This window comes from Dermacentor variabilis, chromosome 11, assembly GCF_050947875.1.
Source record: "Dermacentor variabilis isolate Ectoservices chromosome 11, ASM5094787v1, whole genome shotgun sequence".
NCBI lineage: Eukaryota > Metazoa > Arthropoda > Arachnida > Ixodida > Ixodidae > Dermacentor > Dermacentor variabilis.
Window position 1 is genome coordinate 48,055,190 of NC_134578.1, and position 16,103 is coordinate 48,071,292.

A 16,103-nucleotide genomic window follows, 5' to 3' on the forward strand; every position below is an offset into this window, starting at 1 on the left:
AATAAAGAGCTTTATATTCCGGCCGCGGAAAAATTCACCTCTCTTGCAATGCTTTCGCAATAAAACTTATTGAAATTAACAATGTAGTGAAAAAGATTACTACGCTATACAACGTTACCAAAGTACCAACTGAAAATGCCTTGTAGGAGAAGCCCAAAAAATTACTAACGCTTGCGGTGTGACCATTATTTCATCTAGAGCGAAATTCCGCCACTCCCGAACACGAGTATTCGAGGGCAGATTTGAGAGTAAGCGGTCTAGACTGCGCAACTGAGTTACAGGATATCAGATGATAACAAACAATTTGAGGACGCTTAAGCTTCGCCTTCAAGAGTGGAACGCGACGGCGTTGTCGAACCCTGTTCCCACCGCCCACTCAAAACGATCTACGCGAGCCAAACGTCGTGATCGGCACGGACAGCCGGGACGCGACGCGCCATGAAGGCGGGCGCGATCATGGCGCTGACGCCTCCATGGGATCGTCCTCTATCTCGCTTGGGAACACCACGTAGACACATGACTCCTTGCCACTAGCACCACACACATCGCAGGGGACGCTTTGCCACCGGACGCGCTACGGCGCAGCGATCACGTCAGAGGCATCCCACATCGGACGCTGCATCTAGAAATCGCGCTGTGAGCGGAAAGAGGTGCCGCGCCGCCTAAACATGAGGATTCGAGTGACGCACGCTGGAAGTTGGAAGGGGTGAGAGCGAGGAAACTTAATAAACGCAAGGGTATTGGGGCATCCTCACTTCGGTCCCCGAACGAGACGAAGGGGAGAAGCGGGCGAGTGGCACGCCACCTGTCGGGGCAGCGCCGTACATTGCGAGGATGGGGTCTTCTGTGTTTGCCGCAAAATGGCTCCACGTGTGCGCCAAGCGCAGAAGAAATGTAGCGGAAATGCTCTTCGCTACTCGTTTAACTGCGACTTCTGTAATTTACGTGCTTATGATTACCGATATAATCTCCAGTATAACTTTCTACAGCACGTTTCTAATGCAACAGAGCATTCACTAGAGGCGCTTTTGTAACGCTTTGAACGATCGAACTCATGGCTGAGCACTTCCTCTTGAGCCACCGAGGTGAGCGGACGCGGAATGTCGGGCTCTTGACGAGCGGTCTCAGCGGCCCACCCGGGACGCGGTAACAGGGTGGTAGAAGAAGTCGGCAAGGATTTTGAGATTATTTTGCCGCATTTGCCAACAGGACACGTCGCTTGGAACACATTGTTCTTGCACGGAGATGTTCGAGCGCGACCCTTCAGGGTCGAAGATTTCCGGGACGCTTTGCACAAGGAACGGCTGCTTCCCAACGTTGTGGCTTTGGCTGCCCCTACCACATCAACCATGCGTGGCCGTGACCTAAAACAGCCCAGAGGCGACGAAGCAGTTGGCTGGATTGAAAGAACTTCAGATCAAAGGGCGACGCTGTCTCGTCATCGACCCGCAGGAGCAGCAGGTGAGGCTTTGGCTTTATTGGTTGCTATACGGCGTGACGGACGAGGACGTGCGTACGGCGTTGGCACCGTTTGGCAAAGTGACCGAGGTTATTCGAGAACGCTGGCCACACCTGTGGAGGGAGTGAACGAGAAAGGTTGGACTATCCGGACTGTGCTCCTGAAGCTCAAGAGTAGTCTCAAGGCTGACGACCTGCAACACCAGATTCGCGTCGCCGTTCAACTAGCGCTGTTGGTTGCACCAGGTCGGCCTATGCAGTGTTTGCGCTGTCATGGTTAGGTACATGTTCGTCGCGAGTGCAAGGTGCCACGTTGCTCATACTGCCGGTGTTTCGGCCACGGCGACACCGAGTGCGTTCAGTCCTACGCCACAGTAGCCTCAACGGCCGGTGAAGAGGATTCAACGGTGCACATTATGAACGTTACCGCGGCGGAGGACGCAGCGAAAGGTAGCGGAGCACAACTGGGCCACATTGTAATGCCTCAACTCCAGCAAGTGAAGATCGATCAGAGGCAGCGCACAGCCCGCCGGACTCTGCGGCAAAGACGGCTGAGGGAACAGACGACTCCGCAAAAGAAGTAAGTTCTCAAGTAGCCGAAACTCCCACACACGGAGTGTCTAAAAGGGGGCTCGTGAAAAGCGTCCGTCGTAGTTCAAGTACGGACATGGACGCTTTCGGCGCGTCACCGAAAGCCAGCGGCGTCGCGCGGATGATGATGATGAAAACGTTTTATTTAAAGAAAAAAACGGGAGAGGGGAGTTAGGAGAAGGGTGGTCGGATTCCTATTCCGGAATTCCGTTGGCTAAGGCCGCCGCCCTAGCTCTTTCCACGAGGGCTCGCTGGTCCTTGAGGGTTGAGCTGGACAGGGCTGCGTCCCATCCTACCCACGTTGGCTGTTTTATAGCTTCTAAGGCACTATTAGCCTGGCAGGCCCATACGATATGGTACAAATCTGCTTTCTGCCCGCAGAATTTTCACTCGGCCGAAAAAGATTGTGGCTCAATAGCATGTAGCTTCAGTGGGTTATTAAATGACAGGGTTTGTAACCTTTGTAAATGGCATTCTTCTGATTTGTCTAATCCCTTAACTGGGCCCGGGTATTTTCGTCGCGATAAGCGCAAGTCTTGTAATACGTCTGCATAAGTTATTAATGGCACTGGGAAGGCCGAGTCTTCGGGGAGGGAGGAGGAGGGACCCCGGGGAAAAAAAGCTCGGGCGGCAGCGTGTGCACGCTCGTTTCCCTCTACACCCTCGCGACCTGGCACCCAAATCAGCTCTTTGCGCGAAGCAATGACCCCAGATTCTTTGAGGATCCTGCAAGCTAGCGGTGCAATTCGGCCCCGCGTGTAATTTCTATATGCAATTTGCGAGTCTGTAATGATGTATTCTGAACTAGGATGCGAAGCCGCCATGGCGATCGCCGCCTCTTCCAATTCTGCAATTTCCCCGTGCCGAACAGAAAGTCCATTGACCGTCTGCCCTTGATGCACCACCGATATTGTGGAGACTCCTCCCACCGGACCAGCAGCATCCACGAAGAAGGCCCCCTCTAATTTAGAATAGATCTGGTCCATCTTCTTGGCTCTTGCCCTCCTCCTTGCTTGATGATGTTCTGGGTGCATGTTTTTACGAAGGGGCAGTGTCGCGAATTTGCCCCTCCACTCTTTCGGAACGTCTTGTCTTGTTGCCGTATAGTAAGGACAGCCGATATTTAGATCCTCTAGTACCTTGCGTCCTGTTTTCGTTCCTGCCAATCTGGCATATTGACTTAATAGGTGGGCCTCAATTATCTCATCTGTTGTATTGTGCACCCCCAAGTGCAGTAAGCGCTCTGTAGATGTTTTGACCGACAGTCCTAGTGCCTTCTTATATGCTGTTCTGATCATGACATCGAAATGTTTTAAATCGGACTTCCTCATCCGAAGGTACGGAGCTACGTACACAATTCTTCTGAGCATAAAGGCTTTGACCAACCGAAGAGTGTCGTTCTCCATCATCCCTTTCGTTTTATTGGTGATACGTGTGATCATTCGCATTACTTGTTCGCATGATGTACGGAGTTGAGTAATCATTGCTGCGTTGACACCCTTGTTGTTAACCAGTAATCCCAGGATACGCACTGTCTCCACTTCAGGGATCGCAGCGTCGTGCACCCTAATTTTGACCGGGGCTTCATCTTCTCGTCTGCGCATGATTAGAAGTGCCGATTTTTCCGGAGAGCAGCGCAGTCCGCACTCCTCAGAAAATTTTGGGCTGTGGAAGCAGCCTCTTGGAGCGCCTCTTCCATCTGCCCCAGACTGCCCTTCGTCACCCAGACCATGATGTCATCTGCATAGAGGGCGTGCCGAATTTCTTCTATGCGATCGAGTTGCTCAGGCAAATTTATAACAGCAATATTGAAGAGCAGAGGGTAGAGGACGGCTCCTTGTGGCGTACCCCTGGTGCCCATAGGGATTGGCTGGGACCTAAAATCTCCAATTTTTACATGAGCCTGTCTGTCTAGTAGGAAGTCTCTGATGTATTCAAAAGTCCTTCTTCCACACTGTGTCTTCCGCAGGTTCTCCAGGATCTTTGATTGCTTCACATTATCGAAAGCGCACTTGAGATCTAGGGCTAAGATGGCTCTGCTACTGCCTTTGTTGGGTGGGTCAATAACTTCCATCTTGAGCTGCAGCAGTACGTGTTGCGTGGATAGGCGCTCCCTGAAGCCAAACATGGCGTTGGGCATGTAATCGTTTTCCTCCAAATACGCTGAAAGTCTGGCGTGCACTGCTTTCTCCATCAGCTTGCCGGCACATGACGTGAGCGAAATCGGACGGAGGTTGTTAATATTTACCTCTTTGCCCGGCTTAGCGATAAAGCTGACGTCTGCCGATTTCCACGCCAGCGGCAGCTTGCCAGCTCTCCAGCACTCATTGATATAATCCGTCAGCTGGCCTAGCATCTTCTTGTTCATGTTGGCGAGCAAGCCGACTGTAACTTTGTCCTGTCCTGGCGTCATACCTCTTCTCATGGTTAGTAGCGCCGCCTGTATTTCTTCTACTTCGAAGTCTCTGTCGAGTTCTGGATTATCTTTGCCTTCATACTGCAACACAGGCTCGTCATATTTGGTCGTACAGAGGTATTTGCTCGTCAGGGATGCCACCAGCTGCTCATCCGTACCCTCATAGCCGTGGAGGGCTCTCTTGAGGTCCCGCTGCTGCTCTCCGCTCGTCTTGCTGGGTTCGATGAGACATCGCAGGAGGCTCCACGTAGACTTGACGCCAAGCCCGCCTCTTAATGAGTCGCACTTGATCAGCCAGTTGTTTTTGGCTAAGGTCCACGCGTATTCCTCCGCTTGTCGTGTAATTTCAGCGATCTTGATTTTAAGCTTGCGATTGTGTTTTTGCTTTTTCCACCGTCTGCTGAGGCCTCTCCTGGCCTCCCAGAGGTGGAGAAGGTGGTTGTCGACTGCCGGGACATCATCTGAGGTGTGCAGCGTTCTTGTATCTTTCTCTCTGGCAGCTAGAAGTGACTCAGCCCATTGCTCATAATCCTCAATAGGCGAGTCGAGCTGAGGACCCTTGGACTCTCGAAAAAGCGACCAATTCGTAAGCCGAGCTTGTCCCCTATGTTTACGATGCTTGTTGTGGTCGAGGCAAATTCGTAGTATATAATGATCACTGCCTAAGGTTTCGTGCGTATTTTGCCACTCGCAATTTATAACATTTTTGACTAGTGTTAAATCTGGGCATGTGTCCCTTGAAACGCTATTGCCTATTCTTGTAGGATGCTGCGGGTCCGTCAGAATAGTAAGAGCTATATCTGATATTGCTGCTGCCAGTTTCCTGCCTTTTACGTTTTCGTTGTTGTAACCCCAAAGAAAGCTGTGCGCGTTAAAATCCCCCACTATAATGAGAGGCGCAGTTTTTGCAGCCTGCATTGCTTTTCGAAAAATTTCGTCAAAGACTGCTGTCCTGTGTTTAGGGTGGCTGTATCTGTTAAGTACGTACGCCCCTTTACTGGAACCAGTGTTAGGGAGGATGCGAATAAACACATGTTCTATTTCAGCATTAAGTTCAAGGTCTATAGTTGAAGCCGTACTGTCTTTATGTACAAGTAAGCAAGTCGAAGTGTTAGTTTGATGCGTACTGTACGACCTGAGTTTAACTGCGACATTAACGTCCTGTGACGCGATTACATCCGGCCTCTCATCTAGACAGTCCACATACTGTTGCAGAGATTCACGCTTACGTTTAAAACCCCTGCAGTTCCATTGTAATATTGTTAACTTAGTTTGACGAGCCAAATTGCATGCTGGAAAAGGTTAGTCCTTGTTCTTTACTCAAGTCAAGCGCATCATCAGACGCAATCTGCCTGGTGCCCATTTTTCCTGTCAATCTGTGTGTCTTAGTGCGCCAGCATTCAGCGAATTCTTGTAACTTACGGTCAATCCTGATCTCGTAAGCATGGAGTTTTGAGAGATGTGGCTCTAACATTTTATGAATTGTCTGCTCTGTCATTCCTTGTAAGTTCTGTTTAATTTTTTTGCTTATCGTCTCTTCAATTCTTTCTACGCTAGCCTGTAGGCTTGGTAGCATGCGACATTCCATTTTTTCGATTTCCTCTCGCATGCGCTTTTCCATGCTTTCCATCCATGAACTGAATTTATTTGTAATTGCGTCCACATGTGCGCGTGTCGTACACTCCTCTGTCGAGGGTGCAGCCGCCAACGCCACGCTGCCGCCCGACGCTCCTCGGCCGAATTCTGACATACGAGGGGGTGACTTAGTCGCACTACCTGACGGAAGCGGGGGAGGGTTTTCCTCCTCCATCGCCTGAGCTGATGGTACCTGAAGTGCTCTAGAGTTTCCTGTATCGTTCGCTGCCGTCTTCTCTCTAAGTTGTTGTATTTCTAGTTTCAGCCTTTCGTTCTCAGCCCTAAGACTCTCATTAGACAACGTGAGGGGAGGGGAGGCAACCACACTGGCCCAGCTCACCTTGTTGCTGCTCGTTTTGTGCCCGGGACTGTGTTCTGGCTCTGGCCCATCGTGCTTGTCTGCTGGACGACCGCCTCCTTTAGGGCCCCCTCGGAAGGCTCCTGCATGCGGTCGAGGCGAAGGGGTCGCGCCCTGCGTCCGAGCTTGCAGATCGGTGGCTTCGCTCCCTCCAGCGTTCCTGGAGTGATGTTGCTGACTGGCTTTTCCATTGACGGGCTTCCGCTTGGACCCAGTTCCAGCACCACCTCTCCTGTACTTTTGCGTGCACTGAATTGATCCCGTGGCATGAGGGCCCCCGCAAATGAGGCAGCTGGGTTGACACTCGTGGCCCTCCTCTAGATCCGTCTCGCCGCAAGCCTGGCATCGACCGGCCTGTGGATTAGGGCAAACATCGGCGCGATGTCCGATCGTGCCGCAGCGGGGACAGGCTGGCGTCGTCTTGCGGTAGAGGCGAACCGCCACAGCTTCGCTCCAATAATAAACGTTCAAAGGCACCCTCCGGCCCTCGAACGTGATCGCTGCTACGTTGGTCTCTCCTAATTTTCGGACTCCTACTACTGGAGCCTCTGGCGAATAAATGGCTTGAGTAATATCCGCCTCAGTGGCTGTGGGATCCACTTGAATAACACCACGGCTTGTGTTGTCCGGTGACTTGAGGTAGGCTTGAACCGCTCGGGCCTGTCCTACGAGTTGGAGCTGTCCGATCGCAAGGACCTGACGAATAAGTTGGGCGTTCTTGATGCCAATAATAATTATATTCTGGTCCCAGGCCGGCCAAACAGCGACCGCCTGCGACGCCCGCGGAATGCCGGCAGCAGCGTACGTTGCTTACCCGATCTGGTTGCTGCCCTTAAATTGTGCGAGGTTCAGAGTTCCCTTTGGCTTGATGATGACCACAGCGCCGTCCGCTCCGAATTTCGGCATGACTTGTGGCTTCCAGCGTTTACTTTGAGCGTGCTTGCCAAGAGCCAGAGTGGTGACGTGATCGTCACCGCCGCCACCGTGGCTGCGTTGATGTTCGGAACGGGCGTGCGTCGAGGTTGCTCGCTCCCACTGTTCTAACTTTTTCTGGATGGTATACTCCGTAGCTTCATCAAAAACTGGCGTCTCCGCGGTCGAAAGCTCCATTTCTCGCATGCTGTCTGAGTCATAGCCCCGTACGAGAGCCATGGAGGCCGCGTCTGGTGCCGCGTCCGCGGCTACCGCGCCTACGGCGTTCGCGTGTTTGAAGAATAGAGTACCGTAGAACTGCCAAAAATTGGCTCACCTGGATAATAATGATGTTCACGGGTTCCTGGTAACTTCACGGATGTAGTCCAACTGGTTTCGGGCGGTGCAGAACAAATATTTGGTAGCAGGACATCGATTCGATGGAGCCGACGTGAAATGCGTCCACTCTCCTTGACAGCTCGCAGCGCCCCCTCCGCGTCGCGGGGAGTACTGGAGTCAGCTCGGCAGTTAAAAGACCCCTGGAAGTCGCCACAGGCCAAGGAGACAAGGTCGGCGCGCGAAGCATCGAGGGACCACCAGCGAAGACACCAACGGTAAACGCACATACCTCAGCTCAAGGCCTGGGGGCACGGCGGATAGGAAAGTAGACGACAAGCCACTTTCGCAAAGTGGTGAGATCGTCTCACCGGGCGGTGAGAGCGCCATGCTGTAAGCGCCATGTGTAAGCGCCATGCATGTATGCGCCATGCTCCTGGCCTACCTTTTCCAGAAATCAATGATGGCTTCTGAAACGTCACCCACACTCGCCACTTTAAATGTTCCCGGTCTCGCCTCTAGGAAAAAAACAAAGTCAACTGCACCGGTTGTTAATGCAAGAAGAACTGGACCTTTTGGCTGTGCAGCGGACGAAAGTGGAAGGGGAAGAGGAGAAGGCGAATATGCGGTGGAGGTTCACTGCACGGTACCACGCCGTTGTCAGCCACAATATCGGCAGGTACGGAGGGTGCGTCCGCCTTGTTCGAAGGAATCCAGGACTGTCAGTGCAAAACGTTTCTTCGTGCTCTTCCGGTAGATTTGTGCTGTATGATTTCACCTACACTGATATTGCAGGGCGTGTTATGTGTGTTTATGCTCCAAGTATGGCGCAGGAACGCGTGAATTTGTTTTCTAACCTAAGACAGTATCTGTGCATTGATAAGCAGCTTGTGTTGGTTGGGGATTTTAATTGCGTTTTGAACTCAAGTCATAGGTGAAATGGAAGAATGGTCAAAGGCAAAAGCAGTGATGTGTTGTCCCAAATGATTGCAGATCATGAGCTAGAGGATATTGCAGAGTGCCTGGAGGCCTCGCGAGCTGTGAAGTACACTCATTTTCAGGGCAACAACCATGCCCACTTGGACCGACTGTACCTGTCAGTAGATACGATCCCAAAGTGTCGCAGTTGTGGAGTTTTGCCAATTTCGTTTACTGATCACAGCCTTGTAAAATGTCAGATAGGATCAACGAAAGAGAGCAAGAGGTTTTCATGGGAGCAATGGAAATTGAATTCAAATTTATTAAGGGATGAATCTTTCAATGAAGCAGTGATTCATGCAATTAGGAATACCCATGAAGATAGTGAGGAGAAAATAGGAGAGCAGTGGGAAACCTTTAAGCAACAGATAAAAATTAAAGCGATAGAGAGATGCAGCATATTATTGTTTGAAGCCAAAAAGAAAGAGAAAGAGCTCAAGATGATTTTTGAGAAACTAACAGCGCTTGAATGCGAAATGCCAAGTGTGTATGCCGAAAATCTGCGTAGTATCAAACAGAAACTGTAGCGTTATGATGAGAACCGTTATCGCGGAGCGTAAGTGAGAGCAAAGGTAGAAGCGATGGCTGTAGATGAATGTCCGACAAAACGTGCACATGGACTCGAAAATGTCGCGCTTCGCGGAACCATATAGATGTTATTGAAGATAACAGGATAGTAATGACAGACAATGACAGCATAGTACGTGCTTTTGCTCGACATTAGAAAGCGTTTTTTTGCTTCTACACCTGTGTATGGAGAAAGATTTAAAGAAGAATTTCATCAGAGAATGCCACGATTGCAAGATGACACCAGAACAGAGTTGGAATCACCCATATCACAAACGGAAGTAGAAAAAGCTATAGATAACATGAATCACGGCAAGTCGCCAGTGCCTGATGGTCTGGGCGCTTCGTTTTACAAGACGTTTAAAGAAGAATTGTCTCATCTGCTTACACTTCTTTTTAATCAGGCTTACGAACTAGATGTCCTGCCCCGGCGTTTTGGGGAAGCACATACTGTATTAATACCATAGACAGAAGAGACAGAGATGTTAAAATTGGTTTCCTCATACAGGCCTATATGATTAACTAATTGTGATTATAAAATCCTGAAGAAAGTGCTAGCAAGACGCCTACAGAAAATAATTAAGGAATTGGTTGGTCCTCACCAAACATGTGGAATTATGGGGCGTTCGATTGTGGCTAATATACATCAGATGCGGTGCGTGATGGAGTGCTGCGAAATTATGCAGGCAGGGGTAGCAATTCTACAGCTCGATCTTGAGAAAGCATTTAATTGTGTACCTCGTGGTATTTTGCTTGACATCCTAGACCCCATTAATGTCGGATACATCATTAGAGATGGGGTAGCTTTGGCGTACCAGAACTGCCCTACGCGATGAATTTTTAACAAATCAGTGGGGGCCCCCATTAACCTAAAGCGTTCTGTACGCCAGGGCTGCCCCCTGAGTCGCCTTCTCTTCAGTGCATATATATATATATATATATGTACATGCCTAGCGATTATTGAAAGCTGCAGTATTCACGGCTTCAGCATATATGTAACGGAAGTTAAAATTCTGGCGCATGCGGGTGACGTCGCAGTTTGTTGTACAGATAAAGAGAGCGTAACTGCAGCTATCGCTGTAGTGAAGACTTTCGACAAGGTAACTGGAAGCATGGTAAACTGGGGAAAGTGCCTTGGCTTCTGGCATGGGGAATGGCCTTCCACCCCGGTCACTTTCGCCAACGTCAAGTGGCGCTCGACACCAGTTAAATACGTAGCTAGAATATTAAAAAAATAACGATGAGTATTGACAAGATCAAACATGAGAAACACAGATAAAAGCGAACAAGTGGAATGGTGGACATTTGTCAATGTTTGCAAGAGCTACAGTTTGGAATTGATTTTTTGTCGCAAAAATTTTGTATGTAATGCAGGTATTGCATTGTTCAAGGGTAAATATACAGAAGTTGCACCGAGTCTTCGCAGTATTTCTGCCGGCTTCGAATTGGGAATGGTGCAGTCGAACGAGTTAGAGGCGGAGGTTTGGGAATGACGCACCCTTTTATACGACAGGTCGTAACCCGGTTTTTATTTTTCCGAGACTTAAGCGATCCTTTCTCGTGCACGGTGTACCAAGTGAGGCTAAGAAGCGCGTTACCTGGCTATGCAGTCTGTACAGAGAATGTGAGCGGTCCTGTTCGTGGATTTCTTAAGTTGTTTTAATTGTACGGTTCTTGTCCGTTAGATTTTCAAATAAGTACCTTTTTTCAGTGAAACGTAAAACATTGTACAAAGTTGTATGCGATGTCGTTCTCCATGTGCCAATGTACAGGGCCATATACAGTGAAGGCCAGGGGCGACACTAAGCGGGTGAAAAGAGTGCAAGTAACGCCAGAGACCAAGTCATTCTTTTTTAAGCTTCACACGGGTACGTTGACTGTCAGAACCTTTTTAGAAGATCGTGTTTTTTTTTACCCTGCGGCTCACATTGCTTTATCTGTAAGAAACCAAAAACGTTAGATTATGTATTTCTAGATTGTTGGGCGGGTGTCTTCTTTTGGGATGTACTTCAGAGGACTATCAAAAAAGACTTTCCTTTAGATCCACAGGGTATTACATATTCATCTATAGAAAACGATGATGGACTGCCGTTTGACCTTATTATGCTAGTTGGCCTTTCCTATCTCTGGCGCGCCCATATGGCGGGGTATCACTGCGATCCGGATGCTCCGGCTGCACGAATGCTTTCGGAGAATGCATGTTGAGATTTGTGGAAATTCAGAAAGCATAAGATTGCGTAACTGCGTGGCTGTCAAGGGTGGAACCTTTGACCGCGCTCAAAGAATCCTAAAATAGTCAGCCCTGTAAGGCTGACACTTGGTGCTGAAAACTTCATAATTTATTTTGGTTTCCCAAATGTCATTGTTGTTTGATATAGAAGTACAAAACAGGCAATAAATAAAATTAAAAAAAAAACTTATGGCTATGACATCTCACACTCCAGAGACCCTGGTTCGATTCCCACCCAGTCCATCTTGCAAGTTGTTTTTTTTATTTATGAATTGCCTTCCGGGATTCTTTCGCTCATGACCAACACCACCGACACCGACGCCGACGACACCGGTTTTCCTGCGACACGAGCTCCTTAACGCTGTCGCTTTGAAACGCGATGCTCCTGCACTCTGCGACGAAGGATGACATGCGACATGTATGTGGGCCTTTTAATAGCGAACTGCGTCTCCACCGCGGGTCGGCCCGGTATTTCACTATCTGCGAGATCGGCCGAAGTTTTGGTAGTGCTTTAACGCCCGCGTCACCTCCGCCGCAGGTCGGCCTGGCATTGAACCATCTTCGGGATTTTTCCCTATACGTGGAGACGATACTAGGAAAAATACCCCTTAACAGCTTCAGTGTGAAAAAGTTTCTGCTTATAGAAGACACTCTGTAATACAAAAATACGAGCCATATTTAGAGCTCTGTGGCCACTTTTACGTATAATTCGAGATAACAATTTCTTTGTCCACGGCTATGCTAAGCCTTCCTAGAAAGTTTTGCTAATTTGCACTGGTTTGATACGAAAAGCCGCTTTTCCCTTGTTCCGCTATACGTTCGCAAATGTTTAACCCGAGATCTCGTGCGCCAAGAGGAGCGCAAAAGCCTAGCTGGTGCAGTACAATCGCAGCCAGGTATGATAGCGTGAAGGGAAAACAAGTCAGACTGAACAAAGAAGCAAAGCGGTTCCCACAAACATGTTGGAATATGCGGGAAACGATGTTTCATAAACTGTTCCACTAAATGCTTCGCAACCAGTTGCGGGGCGTACAATTTTTCTTACTTTCATCTTCTTCAAGAAAAAAAAGAGTGCGCCTCATATGACACACAGCGAACGGCTAAATCAATATAACGAAAGTAAAGCATTTTTCAGGCATAATTGCACAATAGAGTGCCTGACCACTGAGCTTTCACAAGGAGTTTCAGCCGGCATTATCAATGAACTATTTAATACAACAGCATTGCGGGTCCCGTTGTCGCAGAAAATCCGCCGTCAGCCTTGGCAGCGGTCACGTTGTAAGTAGAAGAATAATCATACCGAATCACACATTCCAATCCGCGTATACCCCCCGCGTGGCTCACAAGCGTTTCTCAACTACTTGCATTTCTCAAAGTAAAATGCATGAGAAGATTCGTAAAGTACGACTTTACGCACAACCTCCGGACATGATAGCGTCAAATTGTAATTTGAAGATATGAAAAAAAACATAAGTTTACTACGCGGAAACTGAAATACGTACCCGTTTTCCACCTGCCGTTCGAGGTTTGCATTTGTAGGAGCGGCGCGCTCAGATAGCTTACTTTCGTGCATAGCGTTCTCGGCCAGCGTTTCCAGGAACACAAGCTGCAGTCGCCGGGAAGCCTGAGAAGCAGCCAGGGATTTCTGAAAGCTTAAACGTTCTCCAAATTTTATGTAGTAAGCTAGCTTACTTTTGTGACGCAGAACACAGATGTTCATGCGTGTTCAGCACACAAGGTCTATATTTTATGCCTTAATGTTTTATGTAGGAATGGTACGTGGTTAGACTTGGCAATTTTTGAGAAGTGGTCAAAAATGGCATGACAAATACTGATTGCGTGAAGCAAACAAAATGAGAGAAATCCTCATGCATACTTCACCATTTCATCAACCCTTCGGCGTGCTTGAGCGATGCCTGTAAGCCGATATTATATGTTAAGGTTGAGTGGGAGATAGCACTATAGCAATAATATAATTATTATGTGCATATTTGATCAGTATGAAATGCTTGTATAAGCCACTTAACTGGTAGTTTCATGCTGACTTCGCGCGTACATGTAGCGTCGACGTCATCCTTGTGTAGAACGCGTAAACGGTGGCCTCCGGGCGCTACCAAGTCAGCCAGCGACGTATAACGCTAGCTGCTGGGCACGTTTGGCCCCAGCAACTACCGTTAGACGTCGCTGGCTGGTTCTTAAGTGCCTCTCAGGCCGCCGTTCCCGCGCTCTACACAAGGGTGACGCCGACTGTACAACTATATCCACGGAGGTGGCGACTGAGCTAATAGTAAAGCTGTAAGGCCAGGTTTCCTGGATACCTAGCTGCTGCCAGGGAGCCAAGTAGCAACGTGAATTTTGGCAGAGTAGGCGAAGAAAGCTTGGCATTAAGTTATACAGACCCCACGGATGGAGGGGATCAAGGCAAGACGAGCAATATTGCTGGTAGCCAATTATACATTTTCGTAGAGGGTTCGTCCAAGCGTTGCCCCATAGGCCAATGGGCTTGTGTGCGGGGCCAGTAATGTGTGTGCGTCCGAAAAAAAAAAACGCGTGAGTTGCCGATGGCGAAGCGGTGCACTCTAGCTAAGTGCCTCAAACCGCTAGCTGTTACCAGGGAAGTATGCGAGAAACTTCTACGTGGTGCGCACGCCAAATGTCTCTGATAGGTTGTTGGATTTCACACGGGAGATGTGGGCCTGCTTTTGTCACCAAATTGAAGTGTAGTAAGGAGGAAGATAAGTTTCTTGTGCAAATTTTGGAAGGATCGGGCTGCTCTTCAGGAACTAAGAGATAAAGTTCCAGTATCGGTCAAGCATTCTCCCTATTGAAAACACCCAAAATTACGTTAATCAAAGTGCCTTTTCTGTGGGAGAAAAGTGATTCGCATTTAAAGATACACAACTGAGAACTCGTAATCGATCAGGTCACGCAGTCGGAGCGTGTATTTGAGGCGGTGAATTAACCACATATGATCGCCCTCCGCTTTTAGTCGCTTTCTTTTCTCCACGCATTTACCCTTGTTTCTAAATCACACTGTTCAATATCGCCGGTGAATGTAAGGTAGTCCTCGCCATTGATACTGAATTATCGCTTTAAACGTTTGATCTGCTCAGCCTAAATAGTTATTCAAACGCAGGTTGCCCAATTCGCCTTTGTTCGGTGGTTCGTGGACAGCCTGGAGCTGCAGCCAAATGTGAATGTCACGAAGAGCACGTGGAACGCGGTGAAGTTGGCCACCCGCGAGAACTTCGCCAACCTATCGTGGATGGACCCATCAACAGCCAAAGGCGCCGTCGAGCATGTTGACAGCATGCTAAGCGTCATGGCCTTGCCGGAACACTTACAAACTAACGAAGCACTCGAGGCTTTCTACGATTACCTGGAACCGGACGAGTCACAGCCGTTTATTAGTTGGCTAATCAAAACTAAGCTTCGGCGTCTGGAACAGCAGAAGCGCCTTCTTAAGGTCGACCCCACGGTGACGATTCACCGCGATGACTTTGAGTACGATCCATTCGATTTGAACGCCTTCTACGAATCGCTCTACCACATCATGGTCATTCAGCCGGCGTTGATAGCGCCTCCAGTGGTTTCTGAGACGGTGCCAGTGGCAGTGAATTACGGTGCCATCGGAAAAGTCTTGGGACATGAACTGACGCACGCCTTCGACCCTAAAATCGGGAGCTTGACTGGAATCATCGGCGACCCCATCGAGTGGTGGTCGTTTCCATCGTTGTTGAACTTCGCCTCTCGGCTAGGCTGCCTGAGGCGGCAGCTGAAGAATTACACTGCGGACAAAGTATACAGCGAAAACTCGCTCTCAGAAGCATTCGCCGACACAGCGGGAACAGAGAAGGCCCGGCTAGCTTTCGCCTCCCTGCCGGCGAGGAAGGGCCATCTGGGATACACGCAGGAACAGTCGTTTTTTATTGCCGGCTGCTTCGAGTTCTGCGGGGAGAGTGCGTACGCTTGGGACGAGGACAGAAAGTACCCGCCCGTGGTGTTACGGTGCAACCTGCCTGCTGCGAACGAAAAGCGGTTCGCGGCCGCGTTCAATTGTCCCAGTGAAGCGGCGCTTAATCCTAAACAACGGTGCGCGTTCCACTCAATAGATGGGGGCCAACCGCCTGACGACAGCGATGTGGTGGTAACGGGAAATATGGCGGACTATTTGTGACTTTACGCATTATTATTCTTCTTACATTTGAAATTTTTCTTCTATTGAATAAGTGCAATTGTCGCATACTTTTTGATCGTCGTGCTTTTCTGGTACGAAGCCAAATTAAAATATCGACATGTGCACTTGTTAGTCATCCTGATTACCGCATTTCATTAAGAAACGTTCAAAGGTACTGCACAAGCGCAAAACGCGCCTTTCCCTATAGGAAGTTTCTTAAACGTTACTGCAGTTTTTGTTCCTAGTCGATTGTCACCGCACCTTGTGTATGCGCGACAATAAGGTATGCGCGACAAGAGTCGTGCAAGACTTTCTGAAGCGCACGCAGGCAGCAGCAATTACCGTGGAACTTTCCACGAGTCATGCACAGACAAGAATATCTTGCGCCGGTGGGCGACCGCCATGTATTTGCTGTTATTATAATGAAGATAATGAAGCGACGGCG

The 16,103-nt window shown here is 49.1% G+C and overlaps 1 protein-coding gene across 1 annotated transcript; it reads left to right on the plus strand.

Annotated features, from left to right (window-relative positions):
- Positions 1-8,653: 8,653 nt before the first annotated feature.
- LOC142563245 (neprilysin-11-like) lies at positions 8,654-15,658 on the plus strand. The gene is made up of 2 exons (XM_075673798.1): positions 8,654-8,806; positions 14,618-15,658. The coding sequence occupies exons 1-2, from the start codon at positions 8,654-8,656 to the stop codon at positions 15,656-15,658; spliced, it is 1,194 nt and encodes a 397-aa protein (XP_075529913.1).
- Positions 15,659-16,103: the final 445 nt, after the last annotated feature.